This window comes from Chlamydotis macqueenii, chromosome 22 (genome assembly GCF_036417535.1).
Source record: "Chlamydotis macqueenii isolate bChlMac1 chromosome 22, bChlMac1.mat, whole genome shotgun sequence".
NCBI lineage: Eukaryota > Metazoa > Chordata > Aves > Otidiformes > Otididae > Chlamydotis > Chlamydotis macqueenii.
In genome coordinates, this window is record NC_141577.1 from 733,108 (window position 1) to 756,049 (window position 22,942).

Here is a 22,942-nt window from a genome sequence, read left to right on the forward strand (position 1 = left end):
TCCTGCGTTGTCTTTCCGGCGTATTCCGGCCCCCGTGGCGGCCGGGGGGTCTCCACAGCAAAGGGCACGAAGGATTTTGGGGAGACGAGGGCGTTTTGCACCTATCGGTCGTGCAGAAGGCGATGGGCTGCCGCCGTCGGCCGGGCCTCGAGGAAAGGCTTTCCTGGGTTCCCTGTGGGAATGGCTGAGCTCAGGGAGCGAGAACTGATCCCAAAGCTGCACATTGCTCTAGGAGCTGCCTCTGGAGAAGCGGTCGGTGGCTGAGTATGGACGACAGAGGCCTCTTCCGTGTTTTTAATTAACAGCCTTGAAACGCAGTGAGACGTGAGAGGTGAGCGCCTCGGGGTGTCCCGGCACGATGCTCAGGTGACCTTGAAGGCTAAAGCCAGAGAAGAGGGCGTTGGAGTGACTCCCGGAGTACAGCACCTGCGCCACGCTGCTTTGTGCTCATCGCGAGGATGTCTGCTGCGAAAGGCCCGCGTCTGCTCCTCGGTGGCAGCCGGAGTTAATCGGTTTTATGTTGCAGTTGGCCTCAGCTGGCGGACATGCTCAGGCAGTTGCCAGATGGGAACAGCAATAATTTATGATGTCCCTCATCTCTCAGAGTAAATCATGGTTTAATCTAGCAATGAGATTATTTGAGATAGCGGTTATCTGAACTGTGTGACAAATGAATGCTTGTGTACACTTACATCCAAAGACAGCACAAACCAACAAGATTTTTTTAGCTGTATTTGATTTTCCACAAAAAGCACACAGAACTGTATTGAATTTCACCGACACAAATACTTAGTTCAACAGCTTTGTCCTCACTTGGAAAGCCAGAAGACAGTTACGATCTTTTGTGGTTGAGATGCTTTCTTCTGAAGTTTAGCTACAGAAAAAAAGACAAAGTAATGCTAAGCTGGTGGTCTTTACCAGGCTTGCAATTTGTCCATAGTGCAGATGTTTCCCTTGGAACAAAACCGGGCATAGCAGAATTCACCTTTAGAAAGGTCACATCAGTCCTGCCTGTCCAGAGAAAGACTGCAGTTTAAAAGCAGCGCAAATGTAGGCGGTGGTTAGTTCATCTCAATTACCTTAGCCGTTCCCTGCTGCAATCACATGCTTTATTAACTCGATACTTTGTTTTTCCTCCCTGGCCAGCAATATATTCTGCTTTAATACTACAAACTCACTCCACATCTGTGTCCATTTCAGGGGCATTTTAAATACTCTGTCATCTGTAATAACACCTCTTTTGTAAGGCTCCTGCCATCTGGCTTGATCGCCACCTCTTTATACTAGCAGTTAACACAGTTGTCTCTGATATAACACATTAACCCTTAAAGGATGCCTGTTAACAGAGTCTTACCACATTTATCAGAGACTGCTGCTTCTGCAAGCATTCAGGAAGGTGCTAGCTGGTGTTATAACATGCGTGCCTGGGGACCTCTCTGAAGTGCAGCTTTAACACCCCAGTGGATAAGGCTGCTCTCGGTTTTTTTTGCATTTGTGGTTTGGGACCCCAAGAGATACATTTAATTAAGAGTATCCTGAGGGTTATCTTCTGCTTATCCCCCTGGACTAAAACCCATATTGTGAGTGTTAATTAGGTTGGCAAGCATTCAATTAAGCTACACTGCCAGTATTCTAAGTTTCTGACCGTCTGTATCTGCTAATGGCATTGTTAGGAAATGCCCTGACGCTGCCTGCTCCTGCAATCAGACCTGATACCCTGCATCGGAAGGATGGCACCTCTTACAGCTCCCAACCAGTCCTAGAGGTCTTCGCTGTCTCAGAGACGCATGCTGTTGTCTCCAGTTCAGTACTGAGTTGGCACGCATGCAAAAATCATGAGTCGGGCCACCAATGATACCACGCTTTTGGTTTTGTGATTTGGCTGATCTTGTGCCCCCCTCCTTTAGGCTATACTTGGATCACATTTTCAAGCTCTTCTCTGAAATAATACAAAGATTGTTAAAGCCCCGTAAAACTAAGATTTTAAAGCAAACTGCATGATTCCTAAAGCTGACACCAAACACCTGGAGACTCATTGGTCTCCAAGCATGAGTAATGCTGCAGCAATCTGCATGTCATTTACAGGTGTCCTGTTAAAGACCACAGTTATTTGAATGCACGCAGTAGTTATGAGTAAACTAAATTCCATCTTAACTTCTCTCAAGATATTTGTGACCAATTAAAGCTATACCAAGAGTATGGATCAGGGCAGAATTCTGTAAGTTTTACCACAATTAAGTTTATTAATTTATTAAGTTTCATTTCCAAAGTTCTCACCTGAAAGACAAATAGAATTAAATAGACATGCAGCATTGCTTATGAAAATTTAAGCAGTTATCCTTATAGTACAGTACTGTAAAGCTTGATTATTTACACATTTAATGTGAACAAGAGAACATTGTAGGCAGGTCATTCTGTACATTCAGCGAACACGGGAGCTGTATTGCACAGCATTAAGTTACACGTAAGATACACGCTGAGAACGTAGTAAGTGCTCTGGTGCATTGAAAAGCCAGAGTGTGGAGGCAACAGATGTCAGTTCACATTTGATAAAGAAGCTAGGAGATAGTCAAGGAGCTATTCTAACAGTTTAGTGAAGGACACAGCAGTCAGTTGATTTTAGTGCACGCTTTTTCAGCCCTTGGTGCTGAAAAATGCTGCACACTCGGAAATCTAAGCATACTCCTCTGTTTACAGTGCCCTGCCTCTCGGGATCAGCCCTGGATAGACTGAAGTTTTGACATAAACAAAGTGTGCTGTACACCAACAGATTATTTTTCACGCTGCAAGAAGGACCAGAATGTGACATGGGGCTCCTCTCAAATTTTTATGTGCTGTTCAGTTTTAAATGTTTGCTGCAATCCCAGGCCTGGCCATTGTCACCTCAGACCAAGAAATGTTCTGTAAAAATACAGTCTTGAGGGTACAGATAGCTTCCTGGTTTCAGCTTGTAAGCTCTGAACTAGAAGGGAGTTAAGGAGTTTATTTCAACCCTGAGCTATACCTCCCACTGTCAGGAAGAGTGCTGAAGTCCTACAGTCAGGTTAAACACCTTGGGCTTGCAGGGGCCCTGTTCGTGCCTTCTCAGCAACAGAGATGGCAGCTGCAAGACGGCGCAGAAAATAAAATCTTTTGGAAGCTCGGGAGAAAGAGCAAGAAAGGAGGAAGTACATAAAATACAAAAAAAAAAAAAAAACCCTCCACGTTTTAAAATTCAAGTATTGAACATGGCAGCAAGCAGGAGCGAGGTGCAGTCTGGCAGCCCTACTACTGTGCTTACAGCGGCTGACACAGACCCGCAAAAATGCAACCCTTACAGCATCAGTGCATGGAGCCGAGGCCTGTGGCCCAAGGAACACCTCAGGCTCTGCTGCTGTGGCACAATGGAGTAATCACAATGTTGTGATTTATGTGCTGTAGAAACGGACATCACCTCCCTTGGAGTCCTTTGTCAGGAAGTTTCCAAAAGCAAGTCTCGGGGCAGGTAAAGGGGACAGGCATTATTAAGTAGAATTATTTACACACACAGACTGTGTAAATAAAACAAGGTTATATAAAGCTTTAGAGAAAGACTCTTGCCTTTAGAGTCTTTGAAAGAAAAGGGCCAAAATAGCACAATAATACAAAAGCTCAGGTTATGTCTCGGGGAAATTTCACTCAGAGCAGAAGACAGCCACATGCTGACAACTGAGGGCTCTCTGGCAGAGGAGGGTCAGGCCAGGAGTCAGTCAGTGCTCAGGCTGCAGGGCTGTGCCAAATCCAGGCAGCTTACTGAAAAAAAAAGAGTCACTGAGTCAGGCCAGAGAGCAGCCCACAAAAGAAAAGTCCGAGCAGGGGCTCGGCATCAGAGCAGCTCTCTCCCTGCTGGCAAAGCGCTCTGTGTCCGTCTCTCATGTCAGGTCCCATGATTAGGAGAAAAACATAACCAGCTATTTACTGGCTACAAAGTCTGCACAGCAGTTGCCTGTGGTTTTTAAATACTACTGAAAAACTAAGAACTGAGAGAACTACGTTCTGTTACATATGGGACCATGGTAATAGTAGAAGTCAACAGCAAAATATTTAGGCGCTTCTGATTATTTTATACCACCGCAACATCTGTAATAAAACCCAGAGACTATTGCCATGTAAAGAGCAGAGTTTGTAGCTATGCATGCTTTAGCACAGCTTGTTTTAAAACAGTATGTTTCTGTGGTTTCAGAACTAATGGGTCAAAACAGCTACTGCCTCATTGATTAAAAGGGAAGAGATAAGAAAAGCCAGCGTTCTTGTACCCTTCCCATTCAGCCTGCCCGGTACTGCTTTGGTTTGTATTGTTAATGAACAAAAGCTGCACATAAATTCACAAACAATTGATTACCGGGGATACAAAGCCAAAGGCAGTAAATCAGTGTCACTGCAACTCCAACAAGATTAATGTTCTGGCAGTATTAGCCCATTAACATTGTTATCTTACTTAAACACAAGAAGTATTGAAGGTAAAAGAAAAGCTGTTATTTCTTGAGGTTTCATAAGCTGTAGTGTATGGGATGCCACTGATAAGATCTGCATTGTCAGACATGCCAAGTTGGTGAAGGAACTTCACATATAGGTACACGTAGAGCCATGAGGCATCTACTCTTTGCAGGGGAGGAAGGCTGTAATTTTTCTAAGCTGCACAAAAATGCCACAGCAATCTCAAGTATTTCCAGATTGAATTAGTAATCATAGCTGGCAAGGCAAACATATGCAAAAGAAAGTTCTGTTGTCATACACAATAGCAGCTCTGGAGTAACTATATACAAGTGAGTGGCGTTTTTGGGAATTTTCTTTTTGGTAGTGAGAACAGAAACTGGCCATGAGTCAATTAAAAAAAAAATTAAAATGCAGAAGGCCACTGTTCCAAGTCCAAGATCCTCCTAAACCCCTTGGTATCAGAGTTAACCACTTAAAGAATGCGCGGAACACAAGCACTGTTCATTTCAAATAAAGTCTTCTAAGGTCACAGGGACGCTCCTCTAGGCATACAGTCCAAGCCACGCCGAGTACACTTAAAATTCTGTTTCCCAGCAAGACAACAGCTTTTAGAGAAGATGATGATATCAAAGTGCCAGTGTAACCTGCATATGCCAGTAAGCGTACTTTGTCCTTTTCACTTGACAAGTTCCCCACCCTTTGGGTCTATTCTCCCTTCCTATCAGCTTCTAGCCATCTCTTGGAAGCTGGAAAGATAAATATCAGGAGTACACAATGCTCCATTATTCTTACAGTCCTCACTGAGTGCTGGACTGTGTAGGCTTCTTTTTTTCTTCTTAGGTCATTCACAGTATTAGACCAATGCCCTTTTTTGCTTTTTTTAAAGAAAAAAAAAAAGAAAAAAAAAGAAGGGGGATGACCCCAGACTACAACACGTAGACTGAAGTTTTTAATTAAGGAATGTCAACACCTTTAAGCATTTAAGACCACTAAACAAAATTGAAAATTCTGCCTCAACCAGAAAGAACATAAAAGTGATAGAGAACTAGGACCTTATCAAGAACTACAAAAAATTCCCACCAGTCACGTTACTATTCTCATTTCTCTCGTTCTTGTACTTCACAGTCTTCCCTCTGCACCATTTAAGCCAACTTGAAGCTCTTACTATGAAACCAGAAAACTGGTAAGTAATTTTTGTTCTAAGCTGCCATGTAATCCAGTGGTGCTACAAAACCAATTCACATTCTGAGTGCACGTGTTCAACACTAGTCAGAGAACAGTTGTACAGGAAGTGCCCGAGATTCACGTGTTGAAGGAATGAAGTAGCTTGCTTACCCTAGCCAGTTATGCTGCTCTAAAGACACAGGAAGTTTCAGTATTCGTGCTTGAAAGCAAGTACATGTTATTGCCATGTTAAGGTAGATGGGTGGTTACGCTAGAGACATAAGGACTTACAACTTTTCTGGAAATCCATCACAGTCTCTATATTTGAAAGATTAAGTCCTGCCCTCCTCTCTCTGTGAGCAAGTCCTGAAAAACTTCTATTTGGAGATAAACCCACTCTCTGCAGGACTAAACATTGCACAGCCACTTGTCTTCCCACAGCTCTGCATTTTCACAGCATCTGCTATCTCATTGGTTTCATACTGCCATTATTATTGCACTCACCATTTCACGCTTCCAGACAGCAGCCTTCAATGGAGAACTGGGATTTACCGCTTGCCAAAATGAATGCTTTCAACTTCACAGCTACAGAAAGTTGTTTATTTTAATAATCAGCCTTGAAAGCTAGTTTGAGAGGAGCTTTAAACTATATCAAGGTTGGCTTTACATTTGCTTGTATTTTAATGGGTAAATAAATAAAGGTCATACTTCTGACGATTCAAATCGGTTCCTTAAAGGTCACTCACTCCTTTTTGCTGTGCTCCAGCACCCGGTAGGGTGGAGCAGAAACTCCTTTGAAACCGTGTTGCTCTTGCACGATCGGCAATGTAGCTGGCGTATAAATTTCCGGCATGTTGTCATTGTTCTCTAGGGCACCGTAGGAAAAAGAAGATTTGAGGTCAGGCTGAACTGCGATCCCTTTATCGTGCATGTTCTGCATGCCTGAAAAGAGCAAAGACAGAGATTAAATGCTTAGAAACAAAAGAGCATTTTTCCTGCACGCTGTTAAATCAGCAAATTATATAGTCTCAGGGTTAGTGATACGCGGCTCATCAGCTGCTTGAGTGTTAAATGAAAAACATAACGTTTTTCTGCTTAGCACTAAAGCAACTAATGGAGAAATAAGCTTCAAGTGAATGAGGGATGGCAGGCAGTTATTTATCAAGTGCTGCTTATCTTTTGTACAGCTCACCAGAAAGTTTAGCTGTACTTCCCAAAATAGATTTTTTCTCTCCCTGGCCTCCACCTCTTGCAGCCTACTTCAGTCTTCCCCAGTAATCAGTTCTTCCTGCTGGATGAAGCCCAAGCCCAATCCCAAGCAAATGCTCAAAACTGGTTCATCTTCCCAGACAGCAGCCAACTGGACAAGGCTATGCTGACCAAGTCTGACACCCCCCCGGTGTCAGAGGATGCAGTGTGAGTGACATCATCTCTTCTCTGCTCCATGCAAAACAGGTACATACCCCTCCCAAGGCACAAACAAGAGAAGGAAAAACTAGAAAACAACAGAGCCGCCTGATAGACTTAACAGAGCCTAAAGCCTGAGCTTTCACTGTGAAGCCCAACACTTAAAAGAGAAAAAGTAATAAAAACTGTATTTTTACTGTTACCTGGCATGGCATCCATTGATATGTAGGGTTCAAATGGTACAGATTTCTTCCTATTTCTTGTGATCAGGAAGACACCTAGAAATGCTATGAGGCACCTGAGAGAGAAGACAAGATCTACTGAGATAACTGTGAAAAGGGAGAGGAGGTAACGTTGCATGTTGCACCATAAAGAATTCCGAACTGAAAAAGGCAGAACTGTGAAGTCCGAATTACAGGAAACTGTCTCAGCTCAATAACCCTCTTCAACAGTACTGAAATGCACCTAGCAATCAGAACAATTTCACATTTTCTTATCAAAACACAGGGAAAAGTTGTCATGTTCATTAATTAATCTTGACTAACTGAAGGGGAAAGGAACCATATGAAAATTCAGTTTTCTTTGATGAAATTCCAGGATTTGGCAGCCTGACCTTCGAAAGCTTTCCCATAGGTAAACACACTAACAACTGTCGATCTTGATTTTTAGAGTATGTTGACAGAGAAAGGCGCAGTTCATAACATTAATTGCCCAATTGTTTTTTGTGTACTAATCTGAAGGACATTTCAGAATGTCCCATGATTACGAGAGCTAATCACATCAAGACACTGTACTAGAACTAAATGCTGAGTTACACAGCAAATGTTTTACTGATCGTATCTGCACGGTGCGAGTGCCCATGCCCTAAGGAACAAGACTCCAGAAGTCCAGTCACAGCTGAGTGAAGGCTCAGTGCAAAACCTGCAATAGATCCCTTAGAGACTGCTTATTTTGATTATTCTGCAGTCCACGATTCATGAGCAGATAGCTTGAGAAACAGCTTCAACATCCAGGCTGATCTCCTGTACAGTCAGCAAGGGATTTAGTGTTTAATGTTGTACAATTATGCATAACTTCACATTATACAGCTCCTCTAGAGCATCCATCATCACCCAGACAAGGTACTGAGATCTATGGGCCGCTGCGCCAACAGAGACAGTGCTTTCAGTTTGTCCTCCTCTCCAGGACAGTACATACTTCCAGAACACAGATGGGCAGATAGTTAGATATGTATTTTTAAAATTTTAGTCATATGAAGACATACTTTCCAGCTCTCTATTAAGGAAACTTTAAAAACTTACCCAAGCGCAAACATACATATATGGAGAACATCTTCGCCAGTGAAGTCCAGGTAAAAAGTTGCTCCTTGAAAAGGAAATCATTCATGACGTCTTTCTTCTTAGCTTACATGAGCAACTAGAGCTACATCTCCAGCACTAGGCTCTCCAGAAACCAAATCATTTAACATTCCTATTTTACAGTTGACACCTTTGGTTTTTTAATGACCTTAAGACAGGAAAAGGTGGCCTGATTCCCACTGTTACACAGTTTACTGACAAATCTTTTAGAATTTCATTACTGAAATAGTTATACTGGTGTAACTATTACAGATGCAACTAAACCTGTACCGCAGCCCAGCGGCTGGTACAAATCTTCCCATATTGGAACTATTGCAGGTCACTACGCTAATAAAGCCTGAGCCAAATTCGCACCATACAGCAGTGGTTTCCGTATAAACAAGAGAGACCATACTTCTGAAGTCCGAACGACAAACAAAATCCGACCTCTCTAACCACAAGGGGATACAAACTCTTGACCCCAAACAAGTACATATAGCTCAAACTGATAAGGTGACAAGTGTCCTTGGCGTCCTGGATGTCAACAGGACACCCATTCTGGCTCCCACTCTTTACATTTCTAATTGAAGGAAAGTAAATAAACTGATTAATCTGAGAGCAGCATATGGCTTAGAACACGACAGGAAATAAACATTGGCCAAAGAGAAGGCCGTACTCTCTCATGACATTGAAGAAGAGCACTCAAAGGCAATGTGTAATTTACGGGGGGCTACCGCCCTTATACACCTGGAAAAGGGTTACTATTCACACAGAGAGCATCCAGCACTGTCAAGCAGACGCGCTTTCTCCAGTGTTGGGGTTGTGTGGGGTTTTTTGGTTGGTTGGTTTTTCCCCCCATGTTTGCTCATGTGTCTAACCGACAAGAACAAAACCTTAAAAAGGCTGCTCATCAGGTTTGAAGCCTAAGGGGGATTAGAACGCTCATATTTGTTCATGCAGACAAAGTTTTTCCTATGTGTGAAAGGGCTGAAATTCGAGTAAACTGCTCAGAAAGAAAAGTGCCTATAAAGTTGTGAGCAGCTGCATTCTAGGTACAATGCAGACAAGACCATGGGGAAGAGTAGCACCTTTGAACAGAGGAAGCAAATACATTTATACACGGTATCATATAAATTTTAACAAATTCCTGATAAAGGTATGCAAGGAGAAATTTTAGCTGCATATTCAAGCTGCACATCTAAGAGCATGTACCACCCTTTTCTTCTACACGCTAGCATGGTATGAGTAAGACAGTCTCAAATGCACTTTAAACAAAATGACAGAACTTAACAGAAAATGTTAACACAGTCTAATGGGATAATTCACATTTTCTGAAAGAAAAAAGAAACAAAGCCAGCTGCAGAAGAGAGATGACAAGGAAATACAAGTCATCATCTTGCTGAGTATTCACCCTCCTCATCTGCAAGCGGGGCTTATTTTCCAAAATCTTTTGCCCTTCTTTTAGAAAGGACCAACAGACTGTTTTGTGCCCTGTTACCTGCTGTGATTGCTACTGTGGTGGACAGGATATAGCCGACGCTGGCGATCTGAGATGAGTCATACAGCTGCGAGGCTTGAGCTAAAAATCTGCAATACAGTGACAGACAACAGGGGTTGATTTGGGAAGGATACTCAAATTGTATAGCAGTTATCATAGACCAGTACAGGTCTCCTTTTTGGAAACACCTTTCAGAAGTGACGCATAAATTTAAGAAACTTTATTGTCTGTCTTTCTCACTAAACCTGCAGCAGCATCCTTTGGAATTAATATAAAGATAGAAGAGAAGCCTCATGGCTGTATTGAGTAAAGGCAGTGAAATTACTGCCACTGACCGCAGAGCCAAAATGTCACTCATGTTTTGAACAGCTTTTTTGTCCCTTGCTGCTCCCAGCTTTTTATGTTATTACAAGCACAGAGGAAAAAAACACATCGTCAACAACACCGATTTTGCACTTTGATTTTAGCCAGTGCACAGATATTGTATTCAATTTGCCACTTCATTCCTCTATGATTCTAACTTTTTTTTTTTGCAAATACTGGAATGAAGTATAAATTTGGGATTAAAACTACTTGGCAGTGTCATTACATGGAAAAGCAAAAAACCACCACTATCCCAGACTCCTGTGATGTGGATTTGATGAGAGATCACAGAAGAAAATGGATAATTCTTCTCCTAAAATTTAATCAGCATTCTTGGAACGGATAGCAAACAGCCCACTAATTCCCAATCCACTGAAACTGGCCCAGTTACACACAGTAATTGTGAAAAAAAAGAAAGTGAATGTCTTACGTTGCTTGAAAGATGGCTGTCGCAATCATGCACACCAACATGATATAAAATATCGGGTAGTCGAGTTGTAGGTTTCCTTGTATGGAGACAACAATCATGCCTGCCACAGCCTTCACGGTCACAACAGTCATGGAACCTGTGAACGTTTGCCAAGATGCAGCTGACGCACTGAGAGGTGTCCAGTGGGACAGCAACACTGCTCATTTGCTCTGTACGTGACAAGCAGCTGCAAACAAAACCAGGATCTACAAGCGCTGGAACCCTCCTTCTGCCCGGCGAAACAAGGGATGCAAACTGCCTGTTTTATCGCCAGCTCTGCCAGGTTTATCCCCAACAACTTCACCACACTGACCTTCAGTAAATCACTTAACCTTGCTGTACCGCTGTTCCCTTGACTACGGGACTGGGAGGATTTACTGGGGTTTTTAAGTGTTTAAAGAGTGTTATGCAATCACATGATGGAAGGATACAAATTTTCCTTTCTGATGCCATATTGGCTTGGTTAATAAAGGAAGTTTTCAAAACAAGAATCAGAAAGAACCTACTTCCTTTCCATTTCTTGAAAGCACAAGTCAGGGCCGTTCAGAATTAGGATAGCTGCTTTGTCTGTGATTCACACAGCCTCTGAGGCATCAGTTACCAATTCCAAACAGTTAAAAAAAAAAAAAAAAAAAAAAGACAAGACACTGCAGTGACTGAGGTTGTATAAATAGCAAAAATTGAGGACTGCGACATAGATTCAACGGCACATCAGACTGCGTCACTGCCTTGCTATTATTCGCTCTGTTTAAAGTTTAATTGATCACAGTTTCTTAAAAAAAAAAAAACAGATGAATGTGGAGAAAAGTACAAGTGGAATCCTGGCCTTTCCAAAGCCACTGTAGGCTATGAGGATAGCAAAAGCATCATTTGACCCCATGCCCAGAGGCTCCCCAGTCTAAACTGCAACATACTGGCATGGCAGAGCATTTATCATTTCTTTAGCCACACAGCAAATCTTCCCAGAGCCAAGAAGATTCTTGTAGGTCAAATGCTTTATTTCATCCACTGCATCAGCCTTCCTTATCCACCGAATAGATAAGATATCGCACCATGCTTTGCATGCACGGGTTAAAATTGAGAACACTAATAAATAACTTGCACTTTCAGCACTTGTCAGATTATGCATTCTTATGGAAAATAGATCTTAATTGTTCAAAGGTCCTTTGCAAAGATCCTAAACGTCACTGCAAGACATTAGCTTAATCTAATTTGTAGTAACATTTCTGGAGTAGGTTGGTGCATTTTATGACATTAATTAGGTCAATATACTTCCCTGTAAGCCATAGATGTTTCATTTTATTGTAGCTTACTGTTACAAGCCAGAGTGAGAAGATCTTGCAAGTCCATATCAACTTACCCAGCAAAGCTACCAGCAGAAGAATAACTACAATGTAGTTTGCATTTTTCTCCTTGTAAAAATACAGTAGCAGGCAGAATACGATGATCTCCACAAGCTACAAAAGATAGAAATGAGAATCTTAAAAGACGTGAGGTACATGGAGTTGGCAGTAAACTGAATTTAAGCCAGTCAAACATTAAAATTATACAATAAGGGAAATCAAAAGAAAATTAGGATCCCACACAATTATAGATCAAATTCAGCAAGATCTTACATTCTAATTAGATGAGATATTCAATAGCTTCTTGCAGAACAGGAAACATGGGACACTTTTGATGTTATATTCATGGTAAAGCAGCAGATCAAATAATCCTGACAATATTCACATCAGAGGTGCTCAGCCTACTTTCCGTAATGAGGTTCTTTAAGTGATCCCTGCAGCACACATCTTATTTAATGGCCAAACTTATCTCAATTAAAAAAAAAAAAAAAAAAGGATAGATCTTATGAAGATTTTCCATCAGAGACCGATGGCACCAGAGAAAGTCAGCCTAGAAAAAGCCCAGATGCAAGCACAGTATTTGGACACCTCTGGAACAGTTGCTCTCAGCTGCCATCTGTACTACTGCCACAGGCCACGGCTGACAGGTCAGGCAGAAAGCGAGCTATTTTAAAACCTTTCAGTTAAAGGTATTTAAAGTCCTAACAGAATAACTGAGAGAAAGAATGAGAGGGTTCCAAAGTGCACATGCAGATGCCCACAGGCAATGTGGGACTGACACCAGGAAAAGGTGGCATGGGTTCATTAGCAAGTACAAGGAATATTGCTAATAACCACAAGGAAAAATAATGCTTGAGATGAAACTCCCAGTCAGGCATAGCAGAAAACTGTCCCATGTTTTATGGGCCATCTTACCATATACAACAGAAATGGCCAGCTCACTAAATGCCTAGTGATATTTTCTCCTGTCATCTTCTCATGACTATTAGGTCCAAATGTTATCAGCAGGTAAGTTCCAACAATTGCCAAACCACAGCCTACAAAGGACAAAACATAGCGCCCTTTGGCAACGAAAGGATTAAAAAAAGAAAAAAAAAGAAAAAAAAAAAGAGAGAGAGAGGACAAAGTTAGTGGGTTAGTGTGAATGCATGGAATTACTATCACACATGCATTGTGACCATTAATGACATCATGCACGTTCCTCTGAATGACTCATTCCTCTGCCCTTCATGCCCCACTTTCAAAATATTAGAACAAAAAAAAAAAAAAGAAAAAAAAAAAACAAACAAAAAAACCAAACCGGCAAACAAACCCTAGGCAATGCGAGTGCTGTAAGTTGAGGGGAAAAAAAAAGCTCACACTAGGTAGCATCTGCTAAACAAACAGGAGCTACAAGATCTAGATCTGGGGCTTACCCTGCCTGGCACTGCCCACAGCCCATTTTCTAGGGGACGGAGGAATGAATGCCCCAGTTCTGCAAACCCTTGCACATGCTTGAAATTCAGCCGACTCAGTTGTGCCTACACTAGAGCAGAGTCAAGGCCCTAGGCTGCAGCTTCAGCCCACTGAACCACGATTCTCAAATCCTGCAAAACACACACCATTTCCATGTATTTCTAACATCTGTGAGATTCAGATGACTTTGCACAAGTCAGAAAACAAACAAACAAACAAATTTTTAACAAACAGTGAATGAGATGACGCATTTCTTCGAAAAGGTACTATAGCTAATGGAGATCTTGCCAGATCTTGGAGATCTCTCTAATTATCAGTCTTGAGAGGCCATGCTAGATGTTGAATGGCTTGTAAATAGAGAGGGTAAATGAAAAGGAACTGTGGAACTTACTCAAAAAATCTTTAGGCTTCCATTTTTCTTTAATAAATATAATTCCTATGATTGCACTAGCTATAAAAAAAGGAGAGAGAAACGGTGAGTTATGTATCAGTCCAGTGATCAGCCGTCTCACACTGAAAGGCACTCAGATGGTTGTCCCTTTCCCCCTTACCTATAACAGACACTGCACTGAGCGGCACAATCAGTGAAAGAGGAGCAAATGCGTAAGAGGAAAACACTCCCAGTTCTCCCAGCACCAGCAGAAACAGTCCACACCACCATGTCTTGGTTTTGAAGTAGGCTCGAGGATCTTTCGAACCTGCCAGTCGGATGTGGCTGTATTTCTAGAAAAGAAAATAAAGGCAAAGAATCTTTGGTGTGCTTGATGCTTTTTAAAGCAGGATGGTTGAGGTAGGATCAATATTTGCTTCATGAGACTCACCTGGAGGTTGAGTGCAATACTGATAACAAGATGCCCAAAAATAGCTAGTAACGCACCAATCAAGTTCTCCTGTAAAAATAAAGTAAATACACAGATATTAAATCCAGCCATTGGACCCTGAAGGAAGTTGGAGCATTTTGCATGACCTGGAAGAGAGCAGACTTAAAACAGTTCCTAGATGCCCTGTCAATAAAATCCCTGTTTATCTTCCTCCCTTTCTAAGTGATCTAGGGCAATTCAGGTAAGTTCCCTGTGGCTGTGCTCCCAACCTGCGAAACTCAGCTGGAAGATAACCCTTAACAGACACTTTCTACAAGAGACTTAAATTTATGTGCATATATTTGCACTCTGCAGTTTCTCAGAGGGGAAGAAGATACAGTTGAATGCAACAACGACCCATTCACTCATTCTTCCTTTGCAACACTCTTTTCCTTAGGACATTTGTCGCCCTGGAATTCAGCAGAGTATGGATCAGGAACCTCTGCATTCTGCAGGTCATAACTTAAGAACTATTCTGCTCTTCTGCACTTAAAACATCTGCTGGTTCAGTAGGTAATTTAGCCCATTTGATGAGGCAGCCCAATTATCACAGATTTTATGCTGCTTTTTATATGAACCAATTGTTCCAAAGTAATAGGCAACTGGTAACAACTCCCAACAAGCTCCCAACCCCTTCTACATTAGCATTCTCAGCTCAGCAATAATTCTCACGGTCTAAACACAGAATTTTAAATAAAATGATGTAAAGCAGGCTGAGTCGCAAAGGAAATGTACATTAGGAGTGAACAGAAGAGCCTGAGGCTAAGCCAGGCCATTTAGCATTTGTGTTCTTCCAACAACTGCCTAAATCTCATTAGATGTCATCAGCACTTTTCACTTCAGTGCAGGTCTCCATGATACAGTGGAGCGCTTGCTTTGATTGATTTGGGATAACCAGCTCACATTCATACTCCTCCCTTAACAGTAAAGACACTATTATTACTTTTCTCATACATCGTAAGATAAGGACTTTAAGGTTTCAAGTCCTTATCAGGGGAACAAAAATCTCTTTATCAGGATGTACAAAATAAGATTTGCCCAAGCAGCTTCATTCAATAAAAAGCCTGAGAAATCTTCCCACACCAGACAGTAAAGCTGGCTGAAAAACGTCACTGTGTGATCACAGATGTAGCTGGAGACGCTCAGCACATTTTACTGGTTCAGCGACCGGACTTCAGTTTAGAAGACACGGAGGAGACGGCGCCTCAGCTGAAAAGCCCTTAAGTGCAGCGCCGCTTTGGGACTGGCTTCTGGACCACGAGAGCTTGCAAGCTAATGTCAGTCTGGTCGACTTTTACAGTGCACCTGGGACTGCATTCTCAGCAAGGTACTTTTTCTAGTGAAAAAAAGCCCTTCATGCTGGGATTTTCTGAACACCTTCAGAATCAACGATCCAGAGGAAACTGATTTGAGAACAGCTCAGTTCCCAGCTGGAGAACAAGGAGGAACTACAGCAACGCGTCCCATCGCAGCTGCAGGCTCTCTGCCTAACTGTGGGCTTACCCACCTGAAACTCAAGCACTTGAACAAACAGCAGACCAGCACATCCCATCTCAGTTACTGACGTACGGGTTAGTCTGAAAATGCACCTGGCAGAATTTACTGCACCTAACCACCTTTAGACATCCACATGATCTTTTAACTGACAGACAGTCTTTCTTCATATTGTCTAGCTCTTCAACGTACAGAATTTCTCTTTAAAATAACCAAAATACAGTGGCATTAACAGCTTACTTGAATAGTTAGGGCCTTCTAGGAAGAGACTGGGATAGAAGTCTGACCTTGTAAGAAAAGGCGTCAGTGTGCGGCTGCACAGAAACTGCTGCTGTGGCCAACGGGAGTTGCTGAAGTTGCAGATTTGGACCATTGCCTCCTTCCATTTTGGCTGATTGGAGTGTTTGCTCTTCAGCCTCTTTGGTGCTGGAACTTCTCTTTAGAGAAGAGACTTGGACCCTGCTGGAACCACCTTGTCTGTAACTTGGTACCACTTCTTCCCATCCATCCTGTTTTCTTGGACAGGCAACAATTAGTTCAATGAAGCACAAAAAAATCTCTGTAGCCTGTCTGCTGCTTTTCTTCCCCCACCAGGCTACACTGAGATAGGGTAAGCACCGCAGTCAGAAGTGTAGATAAGCCAGTATTTCCAGCAAGTCAGTGGGGCAGCAAGGTTATATTCCTCCAAGGTGGCACTAAGGAAAAAAAGAAAAGGAAAAAAAAAAAAAAAGAGAATTAGGTCAAATGAACTCAATAGTCCAAAATCTGCAATGAAATCCTGCTGAAGGGTAGACCACAGAAAAGTCCCTGGAATCAAGCTACCAGCTGCACAGATCAGCAGAGAAAGCAGAGTTTAAATGTCTTCTCACAGTCTCGCACACAAAGTCACACAGACCTTGCTTTACAAAAGCTTGCAACTAGCTTGGCCCTAGGGGTGGCATATCCAGCTGGCATTTAACACCATGCCTTGCCATTTGGAAAGCTCTTATCAAAACCTCTCTGAAGTCCTCCAAGCCCTGCTTTTAATTTCTCTACTGCCTGCATACCTCTGCTGTTTGTTCAGGACGCAGCATTACATTAGTCATGCCATCCCCACGTGCTGGGGATGACAGTGCTGCTCCTCACGCAAACAGAGGTCATTTCAGCGTAACTGCTGCGAGCAGAGTTTGGAGGCTAAAGTCCTTCAAGCCAGACTCATTACAGGTGTCTGGAAAGCACCGACAGAGCAAACCGGTCTGCAGCCCCTGCATGCCGTGATGGCTCCTTTCACCAAAGGCCTCAAGGAGCATCAGCGACCCCGAGCAACGGACGCTGCTGGAAAGACCCCTCTGTATCGAGGGGGGTGCTGGGGTGTGAGGGGCATTGCAGGGGTGTGAGCCGCACTTTGCTGCACTCAAAGTCCGCCCGAAATGGTGCAGGCTGAGCATCCCTTTGACTCGGACTCTGGACAACTGACCTGTGGTCCCATCCTGATGTAGCACGACCCACGCTCAGGCCCTAACCTGCACGCAGGCCGCCCGTGGCCTGCGAGGGATGACTTTAACTCATGGCGGGTGAGGGGACAGGGGCGGCACGACAGCCCGGCCGTGAAAGGGCAAACCCACCCCGCTGTGAGGGGAGCTGGGGGGAAAGGCTCCCCAGGGTGAGGGAGCCCTGCCCGGGCAGGGCCTGGCTGAGGGCAGGGGGTGTCCCAGGACCCCCTTCCCGGGGCAGGCCGCCCTGCCCGGCCGAGGTTCGCAGCCGAACCTCGGCGGCGGTTTGTTCCCGACCGAAATCCCCCGGAACACCCGCAGCGCCGGGGGGGGAGGCGGCCGGCCCCGCGCACTCACCTGCTCCCGCCCCCGCCGCGCTGCCCCCATGCCCGCGCCTCCGGCCCCCAACTCCGAGTCCCGGCCGAGCGTCGCGTTCCGTTCCTGCTCGCCCCCTGCGATTGGCCGCCAGCTCTGTCAGCCCGGGGCTGGGTCCCGGTTGCCGGCGGGGATTGGCTGCCGGGCGGGAGTCGGGCCTGGCCCAGCTCTGAGGAGGCGGGCGGGCAGAAGGCGGCGGCACCGCCCTGTTGCGAGCCAGGCCCCACAGGCCCCTCCCGGAGCCTCGCTGCTGAGGAGAGGAGGGGGCGCTGGCCGCCCAGGGCTACCGGGCGGCCGACACACCCTACTGTCACCCGGCCGGGCACGGCACGGCGCGGCACGGCCCGCCCTGGCGGCGGCAGCAGCTCTAGGTGAGGGCCGCCAGAGCGGCCTTAAGGCGCATGCGCAACAAGGCTCCTCCGCGCCACCTTAACCAGCTGCGCATGCCCAACGACCTGCAGAGCGGCTCTGAGAGTTCGCCTGTGATTGGGCGCCTGCCGGAGGGCCCAAAGTAACAGGCGCAGTTATTGGAGGAGAGCTGGGGTCGGCCGTTGTCTGGGCATTCCGGTACCGCCGAGGGCCGGGGCGTCCTCAGAGGCACGGGCAGGTACCGGTAGATACCGGCCGCACCACGCCGCCTCACCTGGGCGGGGCGGAACGGAACACTCCTGGCGCGCCCCGCCCTGCCTCAGCCGGTCAGGCGCTCGCCATTCCCAGCGTGCACCGCGCTCCCTGGCTGGGCGGGCTGCCGCTGCTCCCGGCATGCACCGCGGCGCCGGCGGGGCCGGGGCTCCGGTAACGCCGCGGAGCCGCTTGCCTGGGCCGCGTCCCTCCCGCCTTCCTGCGCCCCCCGAGCGATCGTCCCGGGCACCGGCCGCGGTCGGTGCAGCAGGCAGGACTGCAGCGGTTCGTTGGACGGAGAAAACAAAGGTTATGGCCGACCCACCACATCTCCGTCCTTCCCGCCTCTCTCCGCCTGCTGCCGTTAACAGTCCTGACCGGTTGGGTTTCGGAGCAAAATGGTGGCGCTGCCCGCAGCCCTTACATTCGATGTGCGGGTAGCGCGGGCTCCTGCCGTTCCGCCGTGCCCGAAGGAGGTGCCAGCAGCAGCAGTCACCGCTCGGTACCGCGCGGCGCTCGGAACAGCCGCCTCGCAGCTGCGGGAGCAACACCCCGGCCACGCAACGGTTTTGTTTCAGAGCACATCAAGGATTTATTAATGAAACCAATCAGTAGGAATGGCGCTTCTTCCCTGCGCTAACCTAATCGCAGAGCTCCCTTTAAGCCCCGTACGGCCCTCGGTCAGAAGCACTCGTACATTCTCAGGGACCTGGCCTTGAAACTTTCCTAATGCAGCACTAGCGTAGCTCTGTGACTGGTGGTGATAACCTCAGAGCTTGATCAGGTGAGGTATCCGTGTTTTTGGCGTGATATGGCTGTGAGAGACTACACAACGTGAAACAAACTGTAGGAGCTCCCGCTTCCCCATCTCTTGGCAGCCGACACTGGCACCGCGGCAAAGCCTTTGACTGCAGGCCTGCAATGCGCAGCGCTTCTTGGGTGCCAGCGCGCAGCGTAGCATCCCAGTTCGACAGGAGCTGGGGCACTCGGCATCCTTCCTCAGATTTTCAGTTTAGAGAGGGTCAGCCCGGTGAAGTGAGACGTTACGATGCCTGACTCACAAAATGAGGATAATCTGCAAAAGCAATTTTAACAGCTCTGAGTCACCCTTAAAGCCCAGTCATCAACAGCTGTGCTGTAAAGTGCTTTTTTTTTTTTTTCCACTCCTTTGCTTCTTAAATTAAACAGGGAAATTAAATGCAGAAATGACTGCTGATTTCTTGACGTGAATACTGCATAAATGTCAGTTTTGCCTTTAACTTACACATCCTCTTTAAAATTAAAGCTGGCGTTGCAGTTACACGGTTCCTGCATCTCCGTTTTCTGAGTTTTGTTATCATTGGCTGTTCCTTTTGGCTTTCAGGATTTTCTCCAGTCTTTATAAGCACCACAGGAAATTAATCTCAGACTCAGAAAAAAGGGGCTTAATTCTCAAAGAGATTTCAATATAACCAACTGAGTAAGAAAAATGTTTGAAGTTTATGTCTTTATTTTGAATTTTTTTTTGCAACTCATAATGGTCTTGTCTTGTAACAAGCATATCAGCTAAGTTTAGATCAAGGATGTTAAATTAATTTTGTAATTACAACTGATAACAGGGTGAGAAGAGTGGTAAAGCAATATTATTGGTTTAAACCTTGAAATTACTCCACACACAGCACCGCCGTCTGTGCCACCTTCCCATCTCTCACCCACCCAGCTTTGGCCCTGCTCCATTTTCAGTCTTCTTGAGTTTCCCAGGACACATACGTAGATATTGCGTTTCTTGTGAAAGTCACGAGCAAATTGAAAGAAATCAGTGGAGTTAATGCTTGTGTAGTGATAGCACAAGGTGACCCCTCCTAGCTTTTGCTATTCTTCACCCTGATCCTTCCCGGATTTGTAGGAATTGCATTGGTGCCTGTGCGAAGCGGCCAGCAGAGGGAAGCAGAAGGATATTGTAAAACCGTAGCAGGTTTCCCAGGCTGCACGCTGCGGGCTTGCTTTTCAAGTCCAGCCCCTGCTCTCGGGTGCCAAGGGCCTCCTGGGCTTTCTGGATCCAGCTTGCAAGCTGCTTCCTCTGCCTGTGGAGGAGGATGCCCATGGCCCCTGCTGACAGTCTCCTGCTGTCTGGTGACTACGTGGTAACCCCAGATCTCTGAAAATTAAGTATATTATGAATTTCTGAAACTTTGTGTACTGGGTATGTAAAGTAGGTAAATCAAGGAAGTATTTGGCATCTTCCTTCTTTCTTCTTCTGCCTTTGGCATCTTCTCTTTCTTCTCCTTCCTTTGATCTCTTCCTCCTTGCTTGTCTCTCCCATCTCAATGATATCAGGAGTGTATTATCTCAGGATTGAATAACAGCAATCAAGGACGCAAAGGACAAAAGACAGGGAAAATGATCAAGGTAGAGAAGTTGCTTAAATACCTTCTGTAGGCGCCATCAGTCTGCCTGGTCAGCTTCCAGGAGTTCCAGATGACCTGATGCTAAGTTCTGACTAAAAGAGAAGAGGCAGAGTCTTAAGGTGGCTTCACAAAGCACTCCCTTCCCTTTGAGAATTTCCTGCTTGAAGGGCAGAGCGGGCAGGAAGCCAAACCACAAGCTACACAAGGGCTTGGCTGATTCTTTCTTAAGCTTATTCCTAGAGAAAAGTTACTGCACCAGGTAGGGGAGGGGAAGCATTAGATCCATTAACACTAGACCATTTGGGGGCCTGGACTTGGTTTCCTCCACCAAAAGCACTTGACTCTGTCCTCTTCAGCACAGACCATTCAGGAGCACACTCCTTTAGCAGGGGAGTCAGGAACAAACGCCAGTACATAAAGTTTACCCACTTGTAATTTAGGCCATGTAAAGAGCTTGTTTGCGTCTTACAGCCTGACCTAGAACACCTGACAGGTGAGCTGACCCACTTCTGTAACTCTGCCAGGTTACCACTGTCTTCACATATCCCCGTGGGTGTCGGAACACTGGAGTTCGCAAGGTGTTTCTGCCGGGCTGACCTTGCAGCTCCGTGCCCCCCGTACATTACCAGAACACGACGGAAAGGGCACGGAGGTGTGCAGTCGCTTCAGCAGGACGTACATTTCCAAGGGTGTGTAGATGTCTAATCTCCAATTACTTTCATCAACACTGAGGTGATGGGCGTGCCAAACCCAGAGCTGGATGCATGGGATGGGAGAAGGGTTCTGTAGCTGTTTCCCTGACACGTGCTGTCCTGGAAGGCGCTAATCAAGAACGTGCTGCCAGAGTGACACCTCCCCTTTACGGGGCAGGGCTGAGCGTGGGATGCCACCCAAGCCTCAGCAGGCTGGTCAGCAGGAGCAGCCAAGCCGGGGCAACACCAGGGAATGGAGCTTGCAGATGCAGTTTTTTATCAGCTGCTTTGGAAACCTGCTGCAATTTTAATAGCCAGTTCTAGCAAACTGGACCAATCTTGCTTTCCTCAGCAAAACCCTCTTGTCCGTGGAGAACCTCAAGCACGTGGCAGGGCTTCCACATGGCAGGGCCATGTGGAGATGCACGCCAAAGAGCAGAGCAGTGCAGTGTCTGTTTTGCTTCTGGTTCTGGGGGCTGATAAAAAATAGCTAGCTCAGCATCCCTGCCTGCTCCGCGTGGACAAGCCCTCAGGCCACATCGTCAGAAATCTCCTCCTTTAAGTTGGGCACCCCAGGAGAATCACGCGGGCTGAACTGAAACGCGGTGTAAGTCAGAGCAGCAGTGCCGAAACTCCCAGAGTTGCATCACGCACCTCAGGTTTTGGTTTGTCCCCGAGCATTTTCCTACAAAGAAAAAGATGTGGTAAATATTATTTGTGACCATAGGCTTTATAACTTAGATGGCGTTTTGATGAGGAAGGTGAAATCTGCAAGAGTTATGTGTGCAAATAACAAGAACTGGAGACCTGGGATCTGATTCCTTGCAGCACCCTCCTGCTTTTAAGGGATGCGGCACATATTTGGGTAATAGTATTTTTAGCACTGTGGTAGCACTCTTACACTTGCCCACGCATGTAGCAAGAAACAGCTCAGCCACAGTGGAAAAACAGAGTGGTGAAGTGATGTGCCCATGATCTCACTGTAAATCAACAGCGTCTTCTCCAGAAGACAACGCTGCCTGCCCACTCTGTTCTTCCCTTCAGTCTGTTCTTTTGCAAGACCAAGCAGAGCAAGAGCTTCCATTCTTCTCCCTGCCATCTCTGGTTGTTTCGTAAGGGGAACGCGTCATTCCAGGGCTGCTGCTGCCGTGCGGCCAGCACAGCTCCTGTCTGGTGTCTTTTAATTATATTCATCCTATGCAGGCTTCCACTTCCACACTTTTAACCTTGTATCCTTCCTGCTCCTTCCTGATCCTGCAAAAACTTTTACACAATCAAATCCCTTCATTCAGCCTCATGGCTTTGCGTGAGTGGAATAACGCCCAGACTATTCTACTCTTGACTCCACATTGTCTTGTTCTTCTTCAGTCCCATGCATCTTCTTATCTTTCCCTCGCTCTTATGCCCATGCTGTTTCTTGGGGGGTATCTGATCATTGTCAGAATCTAGCTCTGAAGTCATCAGAACAGGAACTAAGTCACTGCCAGGCACTTCCAGAATATTTTCCATGGGTAGTTGGCAGACAAGACAATTAATGTAGTTCACATAGT

General features: G+C 45.6%; 1 protein-coding gene across 5 annotated transcripts; it reads right to left on the reverse strand.

Annotated features, from left to right (window-relative positions):
• Positions 1–2,214: 2,214 nt before the first annotated feature.
• NIPAL3 (NIPA like domain containing 3) lies at positions 2,215–18,023 on the reverse strand. Of its 5 annotated transcripts, XM_086764945.1 has the most exons (14): positions 17,675–18,022; positions 16,133–16,540; positions 14,313–14,381; positions 14,043–14,214; positions 13,883–13,942; positions 12,952–13,097; positions 12,054–12,150; positions 10,655–10,790; positions 9,862–9,950; positions 8,328–8,391; positions 7,230–7,324; positions 6,366–6,561; positions 6,124–6,204; positions 2,215–3,771 (listed from the first exon to the last, which is right to left on the reverse strand). In XM_086764945.1, the coding sequence occupies exons 2-13, from the start codon at positions 16,229–16,231 to the stop codon at positions 6,168–6,170; spliced, it is 1,260 nt and encodes a 419-aa protein (XP_086621071.1). In that variant the 5' UTR covers positions 16,232–16,540; positions 17,675–18,022; the 3' UTR covers positions 2,215–3,771; positions 6,124–6,167. The 5 variants fall into 5 exon arrangements, with proteins under 5 accessions (XP_086621071.1, XP_086621072.1, XP_086621069.1 ...); XM_086764946.1 differs by lacking the exon at positions 6,124–6,204 and having other exon boundaries at positions 12,952–13,073; positions 17,675–18,023; XM_086764943.1 differs by lacking the exon at positions 6,124–6,204.
• Between the last annotated feature and the right edge of the window lie 4,919 nt (positions 18,024–22,942).

Bases quoted from the DNA above. Each gene is read 5' to 3' on its own strand.
- NIPAL3 (XM_086764943.1), bottom strand. From the start codon at position 16,231: ATGGAAGGAGGCAATGGTCCAAATCTGCAACTTCAGCAACTCCCGTTG. The intron at 13,098-13,882 runs GTAAGTTCCACA...TCGTTGCCAAAG, and splicing joins GAAGCCTAAAGATTTTTTGA to GGCGCTATGTTTTGTCCTTT. The intron at 12,151-12,951 runs GTAAGATGGCCC...TATCTTTTGTAG, and splicing joins GGCCATTTCTGTTGTATATG to CTTGTGGAGATCATCGTATT.